General features: G+C 40.8%; 2 protein-coding genes across 2 annotated transcripts; both read right to left on the bottom strand.

The window, feature by feature from the left end:
• Positions 1-6,804: 6,804 nt before the first annotated feature.
• LOC140860510 (uncharacterized) lies at positions 6,805-7,200 on the bottom strand. The gene has a single exon (XM_073263520.1). The coding sequence runs from the start codon at positions 7,198-7,200 to the stop codon at positions 6,805-6,807; it is 396 nt and encodes a 131-aa protein (XP_073119621.1).
• Positions 7,201-7,512: 312 nt separating this feature from the next.
• LOC140860499 (uncharacterized) lies at positions 7,513-9,314 on the bottom strand. The gene is made up of 2 exons (XM_073263511.1): positions 7,968-9,314; positions 7,513-7,881 (listed from the first exon to the last, which is right to left on the bottom strand). The coding sequence occupies exons 1-2, from the start codon at positions 9,312-9,314 to the stop codon at positions 7,513-7,515; spliced, it is 1,716 nt and encodes a 571-aa protein (XP_073119612.1).
• Between the last annotated feature and the right edge of the window lie 1,121 nt (positions 9,315-10,435).

Here is a 10,435-nt window from a genome sequence, read left to right as displayed (position 1 = left end):
TCTGATACCATAAATGTAGTGACCCTTACCCGGATCACCTACTAAACAGAACTTATGCATGCAATTAACTTAATTAAACAGATATCAGAATAAAACTGCGAAAATCATAAACAATATACAATCCCAAGTAAAGGAATCTGTAATTTATCCAATAATATACAACCAAATCGAATAGCTGTATCAACCCAAACAACAGTAATAAAACCTAAGCGAAGCTCCAGCTGGCCAACCACTGACTAGCCCCTCCTGGATCCACCCTCCTCGTCCAATCGCAAACCTGCCCCATGGAATAGGGTGTCCAGAAAATACAGAGTACGAGACGTGAGCATAAAATGCTCAGTACGAGAGTATGAGTATACATGCATGCAAAGTGAACTCCCTATAGACTCGAGGTCAAGGATCAGATAACAGAGACAGACCGGGCCCTGGTATGTAGCACGCTGTGCCGTCGCTTCAGGAGGTGGCTCCCATACCGAGATAACCGTGGATACGCCGGACCCAAATCGATGGAAGTCCATCCACTAACAGGATAGGGTACAACCCTACTAACAGACATCTCGAAAGAGATACAACAAGATGCAAATGAATGCAGCATAATATCATGGCATATAAATCATGCAGTCACATAATACATGCATACTCAGTCAGGATATCTCGAACAGTACTTTTGTACCTCAAAACAGTGCAAGCTCTACCAACTCTAGGTCCACGCCTATAGTCTGCTCTACACTGCCAAATGATACTACTATCATTAAAGTGCTCTAAAAACCTTAACTAAGCTATTGCATACTCCTAAATATTTATAGGAAGCAAAAGCTATACTTTCGTCCGTCGTTAGCCCTTTGATGTCGATGCCTCCAGATCTTGGACACAACTCCGCTACGACTCTCGAATGTCTCTCCGACCTCCGGACCAAGCCTAAGAAGACTAGAACAGCTCCAAAAGGACTAGAATGGAAAGGAAAACTCGGAATTGGCAAATGAAAGTGAAGCCTCGGCCTTCTATTTATAGACAACGATCGGAACTTCCGATCCTTGATCGGAACGTCCGAACCTCGATCGGAACGTCCGATCCTGCCATCGGAGCTTCCGAAGATCCTGATCTGCCACGTGTCAAAATATCACTTGTTGACTTCGGATAGGGGTGATCGGAGCTTCCGATCTAGCCAATCGTCATGGATGACGTAATATCATCGGTGATTCCGATCGCTCATCGGAGCTTCCGATCCTGTTCGGAGCTTCCGATCGTGCCTTCGGAGCTTCCGATCCGTCCGATACCCAATTTATTTAATTAGCATTAATCCTTTAATTACTCAATTAGGGTATGGGCTACTACAAAACCTCATCAATATATTTGCCAATAGAAAATGGCACAACAACTCGCCTATTAACTCTCACCTCCGCACAGTCATTAAACCATTGCAACCTATATGGTTGAGGATGCTTCAAAAGAGACAATCCCAATTTTTCCACAAGTTCACTAATCACTACATTGGTGCAACTACCCCCATCAATAATAAGACTGCACAACTTCCCATTCACAAAACAATGAGTATGAAAAATATTTTCCCTCTAACTCTCTTCTTCCTCTCTAGGTTGTGCATGTAACACTCTCCTACTCACCAATAACTCACCAACAACATCCCCGAACCCATCCTCATCATCAGGATCTACCAACGTAGGCATACCACCATAATTTTCCTCCTCACTCTCCGACTCCACATCACCACAAGCATTAATAATCATCAATTTCTTATTTGGGCATTGGCTAGAAATATGGTCAATACCTTGACACCTAAAACATTTAATATCTCTAGATCGAGTATTAGAGGTTTCAGATGTACCTTTAACCACTTGCTTTCGTGCCTCCGATTTGATGTTAGATTTTGGTTTGAACACCGGCTTTTTGTCCTCCCTTTTGCAACGTTTGGATGCCAAGAAGTCGATGATCCTCCACCTGAAGGAAATCAGCCAGCTCCTATTCTCTTGAGCTGCTTCTCCACTTTCATGGCCGTCTGCACCATCTCATCCAAATCAAAATAGTGGCGAAGCTCCACTTGGTCTTGGGTTTCTCTATTCAAACCGCGAAAAAATTTGGCCATTGTAGCTTCATTATCCTCCTCAATGTTGGTCCGAATCATCGTGGTCTCCAACTCTTTGTAGTAATCCTCCACGCTCCTTGGACCTTGCTTCAAAGTTTGTAAACTCCTGTACATATCACGATAATAATGGTTAGGCACAAACCGGTTCTTCATGACACGTTTCATCTCTTCCCATGTCTCAATAGGCGGCTCCCCACACCTCCTTCTAGAGGTCACTAATTGATCCCAACAGATTAACTCATAGTCTACAAACTCAACCACTGCCAACCTTACTTTCTTAAGATCATAATAGTGATGTCAATCAAACACAAACTCCACACCCTTCTCCCATTCCAAATACGCCTCCGGATTAGATTTTCCACGAAACGCTAGAATTTTCATCTTAAGGCTACTAATATTCCCATCCTCCCTACTGCCCTCCGAATATTTTACATGCACCGCTTCTCGCCTATGCCTACCCCCATGTACTCTTCTCTCCCCATCCCAATTTTCATCAAAACTCTCCTGATCATCATCAAAATCATTCCCCTTCCTATTTTAATTTGTTTTTTCCACTATCACTACTCTCCTCCAATTTACTCATCAGCTCATGAAGAGGTTCTAACTCCGTTCTCAACACCCTAGACAACTACCCCATCAACACCTCCATTTGAACCTTGGAAATTCCTTGGTTCACACTTTAACTAACATCTTTATTAGGATTCATGGTACCTGTAAGAAAATCGTTAGTAATAAATTTCCTCACACAAATTCTCACAGTTAACTCCAAACAAATCACTCAATCACTTCTTTTTTTTCACTCAAATTTATGGAGAGGCTTTGCTTTGTAGAAGAAAATTCAAACCTTCAAGTTTAAAAACTTTTAGACGCTTGAAAATTGACCCACAAAGATTGACAAAAACACGCAAGAAATTTTATGGACAAATTGACTTTGACTCGCGCCCAAGAATGAACAAAGACAAAGGAATTGGCCACAAGCTACTTTTCTTCACTTTTTTTTTCAGAATTTCGGTCCCACTATTTTTTTTTACCAATTTTGTTTTTGAATTTATAACTTGTAACACAAGACACGAGACTTGGATAAAAAGTTTGAAAGAAACGGCTTTGAAATTTGGAAAAGAATAGACTCAAATGAAGAACAAATGATGAAAAACGAAGAACACGAAGAACAGAGATAGATGAAGATAGATACTTACTTGATTCAAAACCTTGGCTTTGATACCAAATGATATGAATCTTGATGTGTAAGATTAGCAAATACGATTATAATTTGAATCGCACCCTCTAATCAATAAACAAAAGATCCAAAGTTTTTTTCAATCTTTGAAACAATTAAAATTGATAGGATTTTTGGATTTCCACCTTTAATCGACGGTACGATTAACAACAGAAATCACGACAATTGAAACCAAAGAAAACCTTCAGATAACTTGTATCTGACAATCTTCAGTGAGAAATCAATCGACATACGCTTCCAAGTAATTAAACTGACAAAGTTTGATTTGTAAAGCCAAAGCAAAGCTTTGAATAAAATTCTTGAGAGAATTTCAATAATTTGTGTATAAACTGAATCTGAATTATTATTAATGAAAATAAACAAAGTATTTATAGTTTACAATAAAATATAAAAGATAACGCAAAATATTGAAAATATATCACAAGATATCATCTTAAAATTTCCTAATAGATATAAAATACTCAAAATAATAATTAAATAAAATAATATTTAATTCCCGAAACACACAAAAAAATGCCGCATTGTGTGTATTTCTCGAATACGCACAGATACGCCTCAATCCCTCGCAGATGCATGAAACTCCAGTAGTTTGTGATTTCCAACTCACGCAAATGCATAAACTCTTCCCGCAGAAGCGCTAAATCAAGGAAACCCAAAACACCGCATATGCACCAAAGTTTCCCGCATATGCACAACATTCCAGAAACCAATGAAACTAAAACGCTGCATATGCACAAAATTTCCTGCATATGCACAAACCTCTAGACACGTCAGAAATCCCAAAGAAACTAAAACACTGCATATGCACAAAATTTCCCGCATATGCACAAAACTCCAGACACTTAAGAAATCCCATTTGCGCAGAGGCAAGACAATTCGCGCAGATGCACGGCCCCTGGCGCAGATGCGCGAGCTTCGGCGCAGATGCGTGAAATCATTCCTCCTCCATTCGATTGTTGCACCAATTTTGCATCACTTTGTTGATCCTTTTCAACTTCAAGAACATTAAAATATCCTTCAAATTGATCTTCAATATCACCAACACTATCTTGATAATTTGTCATGAAACTTTGAAGGGATTCATTAAATTTCTTGCTTAGACCTCTCGTAATTGGTCCTTGTGGCATCGCCAATGGTTCTTTAGCTTCCTTAGTCACTTGTTCAATATGCACACCATCCATGATTGCATCACCAAGGCAAGGGCCCGGTAGAGGATTTTGAATCCCTACCTGATGCCGAGCCTTGTGGTATGATGCTCCAGCTCGGGATGCCTGATATGTCCTTCTTTTCACAGCCTGATCCCCGAGGGAGCCTAGGCATGATGTAGAACCTGATCTCCCGAGCCAAAGTAAAAATTCTACAAGTTGTGCCCAGTCCGAAAGCTGAGCAAAACTTTGCCTTGGCTTTCATGTAGGTATGTTATTATTGTATGCCTTATCTTGAACCTAGAGATGCTATTTATCCTTGCACATTATCACAGGCCCTAGATTGGGGAGGAGAAATCATAAGCCGAGCTTTCAAAGCCCGGGAAAAACATACCATGAATCAGGAGGCGTTTGTAGCTCGGATTTCTTAACTCACGCGGAAGACCCGTGAGATAAAGAAGGAACATGAGGAAGAAATGGCCGGGATGAAGGCTGAAGTTGAGTCGTACCGTACCACCCTGGACATTGCTAACACTAAAATTGCTGAGCTGGAGGTGGATAAAGTTGAATTGACAACCACAGTTCGGGGCCTAACCCAGAAAATTGAAACTTATCTAGAGATCGGGTGGGCTGAGAAGAAAAAAGAGTTCTTAGACTCTTCCAAATTCGCCAATTTTGTGGCCATCAAAGCTGCTGCCTTCTTTGACGAGGGTTTCAAAGGATTCCTAGCTCAATTCCAAGCTAATGGTTATTCAGAGGTCGAGCATCCCGCCACTTTCCTGGACTGTGTGAAGGCTTTAGAGGACATGCCTGATGAAGATGAGGTGAACCCGCAAACACTTGAAGGGCCCAACCAGGGACAAACCACCAAGAAGACTGATGATCCTACCACTTAGAAACTTCCCTCGTATTTGTTGATAAAAAACATGTTTCATTATAGACCCTGTGTGGTCGTTTTTTGTTGTTTTGTTTCTATCTTGGGTTTAAGACTTTGAATTCTTGAATTTTGAGTTTTTATTTAAGGCCTTATCTGGGTCCCTACTTGTCATACTTTGTTTAGGTATTCTCAATATGATACAATTCCTCGCAACTTAAAAAATAATATTGAATTCCAGGTCTGTGATCCTATCTAAGTATAGCTTGCCGAGCTAATAACTTCACGCAATCCCAGTGATGAACTCCCCACATGCAATCAATCATGCGATGCCCGAACTATAGATCGGGCATGTCCAATACCACTAGGCGCGCACAGACCCGAGTTGTGTCCTGATCTTTAAACTTTGAGGATAGTTATTTTTTCACAGAAATAAATCATAAATGTTGCTCCATTTTAAAATTATCATTTTGAAATTTTGCTTGATGAAAAGATTTTACTGGACTTTGTTGTATGATATTGCCTCTTGGATTTTATATTGCCACAGAGGTGAGTTTTAATATTCTAGACATGCCTGGACTTTTGATTACCAATTGTGGGTTTTTGAATGCCACTGAAGTGGTCTTTTGTACCAGACCTGCTTGGGCTTTTGATACCACTGATGTGGGTTTTTGATGCCATTGATGTGTACTTTGATGTACCAGACCTGCCTAGGTTTTATGAGACCACTGAAGTGGGTTTTTTATGTCAGACCTGTCTGGGCTTTTATGAGACCACTGAAGTGGGTTTTTGATGCCACTGATGTGGTATTTTTGTTCCAGTCCTGCCTGGAATGTTTAATGCCACTCAAGTGGATTTTTATGTGTCAGACCTGCCTAGGCTTTATGAGACCACTGAAGTGGGTTTTTTATGCCACTGATGTGGTCTTTTTGTTCCAGTCCTGCCTGGAATGTTTAATGCCATTGAAGTGGATTTTGATGTGCGAAACCCGCCTGGGCTTTATGATACCACTGAAGTGGGTTTCTGATGCCACTGATGTGGTCTTTTTGTTCCAGTCCTTCCTGGAATGTTTAATGCCACTGAATTGGATTTTGATGTGTCAGACCTGCTTGTGCTTTATGAGACCACTGAAGTGGGTTTTTGATGCCACTGATGTGGTCTTTTTGTCCCAGTTCTGCCTGGAATGTTTAATCCCACTGAAGTGGATTTTGATGTGTCAAACCTGCCTGGGCTTTATGAGACCACTGAAGTGGGTTTTTGTGGTATGTTTCAAGTGATAACATGGTATTAAGAAATAATGTTTCTAAAAAATTATAATAAAACATACTGACTTCAGACGACAGGATCGACTCTTGAAACATAATTAAAGACTGAATAAATAGCAAAAAAGAAGAATAAATAGATGGATACCAGCTCAGTAACCAAAAAACAGACCTGAACTGGGTTGTTAGGGGTAGTATATTTTCAAGTTTTGAGCATTCCATGGCTTTTCCCTTTCGTTCCTTGGTTGTCCTCTTAAGTAATAAGCAGCTACTCCGGCCTTTCCTATTACCTTGAATGGCCCTTCATACTTGGCATCTAACTTTACTCTTTCTCCTGGATGTTGTATCTTTCGCATCACCAAGTCTCCTTCATGAAAAACCCTAGGATGCACTCTTTTATTATAGGCCCGGGTCATTCTTTTCCGATAAGCTGCAAGCCTTATTGCTGCTCGGGTCCTATTCTCTTCCAGAAAGTCCAGATCCATTGCCCGTAACTCTTGATTGATGTCTCCATATGCCAATATATGTGCACTTTCTTGCCCTATTTCTGCTGGAAGAACATTCTCAGTGCTGTATACCATGCTGAAAGGTGTTTCGCCCGTCCCAGATCGGGTTGTAGTTTTGTATGACCATAGTAATGATGAGAGTTCTTCTACACACTTACCCTTGCATGTGTCCAATCGTGTTTTGAGAGCTTGAACTATTGTCCAGTTGGTAACTTACACCTGTCCATTCCCTTGCGGGTATGCTACAGATGTGAAAACTTGCTTGATCTTCATATCTTGACACCATGCTCGGACTTTAGCTCCAAAGAACTGTCTCCCATTGTCTGACACCAATGTGCGCGGGATCTCAAAACGGCACACTATATTTTTCCACAGAAAACTGAGCACTTATTTATCTGTAATTTTTGCTAGAGGCTCGGCCTCTACCCATTTATAAAAATAATCGATTGCAACCAACAAGAATTTCATTTGCCCCGTGCTAATAGGGAATGGCCCAACAATATCCATCCCCCACTGATCAAAAGGACAGGCAGCCACAACTGCCTTCATGTATTCTGCTGGTCTCCACTGTAGGTTAGCATGCCTTTGGAAATTATAACATGAATTAACCATATCTGATGAGTCCTTTCGCATAGTGGGCCAAAAGAAACCAGCTAAAAGAGCTTTTCGAGCTAGGGCAACACTGCTTAGGTGACTTCCGCAATAACCTTCATAAATTTCCCGTAATACATAATTCGCCTCGTCGGGACCCAAACACTTTAACAAAGGTTGAGAGAAAGATATTTTGAACAGAATTTGGTTGATCATGACGAAACTAAGTGCCCTTCATTTTATCTCCTTACCTTCTTATTATCACTCGGTAATTTGTTCTTGGTTAGATATTTGTGTATATCATATCTCCAACCCCATTCTGATACTAGAGCTATAATATCATCAAGAGTTTTCAATTGAGACACGAGTTCCCAACCTGAGATAATAGGATCAGGCCGGTCGTTCAAGGCACTGGCCAGGCGAGCCAAATGGTCGGCCTTAATATTTTCAGCTCGAGGGATGAGCTCCAAGTTCAGCTCGATGAACCCTTCTTTGGCCTTGTCTAATGCTTTGGCATATTTCATTATCTTCTCATTTTTAATCTCAAACTTTCCATTTCTCTGTTGAATGGCTAATTGGAAATTGGAATATAGAACAGCCCGGGAACTACCCAAATTCCGTGATGCCTTTAGTCCAAGTAATAATGCCTCATATTCTGCTTCATTATTAGAGGCTTGAAAGTCCAACCTAATGGAGATATTAGTTTCTTCACCCCAAGGCGATATGATAACAATTCCAGCCCCACTTCCTGTTTGACATGATGACCCGTCTACAAAAATCCTCCATAGATCTTCTTGGTCTAATTGTATTGTCTCTGCCAAGAAGTCTACTAGGGCTTGAGATTTTATGATTTTTCGGGGTTCAAATTTAATATCGTATTCACTCAACTCTGTAATCCACCTGACAAGTCTTCCCGACGCATCTGGGTTAGATGAAATTTTTCCCAAAGCACTATTTGTGAGCATGGTGATGGGATGCGAGAGGAAATAGGGACTTAATTTCCTTGTTGTGATAATTAAAGCTAAGAAAAGCTTTTCTTGAGTTAAGTAATTGAGTTCGGCTCCATTCAAGGCATGACTAACAAAGTAAACGGGTTGATGATTTATCCCTTCCTTCCTGACCAGGACCGAGCTGGCTGCTCGGGGAGTGACAGCCAAATAGAGAAATAGTTCTTCCCCCTGAACAGGCTTATTCAGCACAGGCAAATGCTTTAAAAAAGCTTTTAAGTCCTGAAAAGCTTTCTCACTGTCCTCATTCCATTCAAAGTTTTTTGTCTTTCGTAGTTCATTAAAGAAAGATAAGCTTTTATCTGCAGATCTGCTTATAAAATGAGCTAACGCTGTAATTCTTCTTGTTAATGTTTGTGCCTCCTGTATATTCCGGGGCGAACTCATGGAGATGATATCTTGGACTTTTTCAGGATTGACCTCAATTCCCCTTTTTGTAACCATGTAACCCAGGAACTGGCCAGCCCGAACTCCAAAAGTGCACTTGTTAGGGTTTAACTTCAGTTGATAATTTTTCAACGTCTGAAAGGTTTGAGTTAGGTTGGTAATGAACTGGTCGGCAGTTCGGGTCTTGACCAGGATGGCATCCATATACACTTAAATATTCTTTACCATTTGTTGCTTGAATACTTTATCCATCAATCTTTGATATGTAGCCCCAATATTTTTAAGCCCAAATGGCATGAACACATAGCAGTAATTTACCGTTGATGTAACAAAACTCACCTTGTCCTTGTCTTCCTTCGCTAAAGGGATCTAATGATATCCTTGATAAGCATCCAAGAAGCTGAGTAATTCATGTCCTGCAGTTGCACCAACAAGCTTATCGATTATAGGTAGGGGTAAATCTAAAAAATCTACACACATGCGCCATTTTCCCCGTAGACTTTGGACCTAGGACTAAGTTAGACAGCCAGGTCGGGAAGTGGATTTCCTTGATGTGTCCAGCCTTGAGTAACTCATCTATTTGTTCCTTTATTACTGCACCCTTTTCGGGACCAAATTGATGCTTCTTTTGAATAATAAGACGACAATCCTTTATTACGTTGAGCTTATGTTCTGCTACCTCTCGACGTACTCTTACCAGATCTGAAAATGACCACGCAAAAACATCTTTGTTTTTTTCCAAGAATTCCAATAAGGGTTTCTTCAACTGTGCTTCAAGGGTGCGAGCAACCTTTACCATCCCAGAAGGAGGAGAGATCATGATTTCCTCAATTTCTTCTTCCACAGTGACAGATGTGTCTTATATCAATTTCACTTGTTCCATACCAGAGAGTCCAGGTCGGTCAATATTATCATTCCTGACTACTTTTTGTTCTATTCTGACCTCCTCCACATAGCACTTGCGGGCAATAACATGATCACCTTGTACTTCTCTGAGCTCATTACCCACCGGGAACTTTATTTTCTGATGCAGAGCTGATGCTATAGCCATGAAAGTGGTCATGGCTGGTCTTCCTATTATGGAATTATAGGCCGATGGGGCATCGACTATAATGAAACTCACAATCCGGGTCTTGCGAGAGTGACTTTTTCCCAAAGTTAGGGGTAGGTGCAGTAACAAACCAAAAAGTGATGTCACGACGGGATACATCTTATACTGCCCCAAGTCCATTTGATTTATTTCTTCCTGGAATAGAACGTTGACAGAACTGCCTGAATCCACAAATATACGGGCCACATCATAATTTGCGACCATGGCCCTTATC

The sequence above is a fragment of the Henckelia pumila genome, chromosome 1 (assembly GCF_033568475.1).
Source record: "Henckelia pumila isolate YLH828 chromosome 1, ASM3356847v2, whole genome shotgun sequence".
In the NCBI taxonomy this organism is placed as follows: domain Eukaryota; kingdom Viridiplantae; phylum Streptophyta; class Magnoliopsida; order Lamiales; family Gesneriaceae; genus Henckelia; species Henckelia pumila.
The sequence above is the reverse complement of the archived record's forward strand: the minus strand, read 5'-3'. Positions and strand labels throughout refer to the sequence as shown.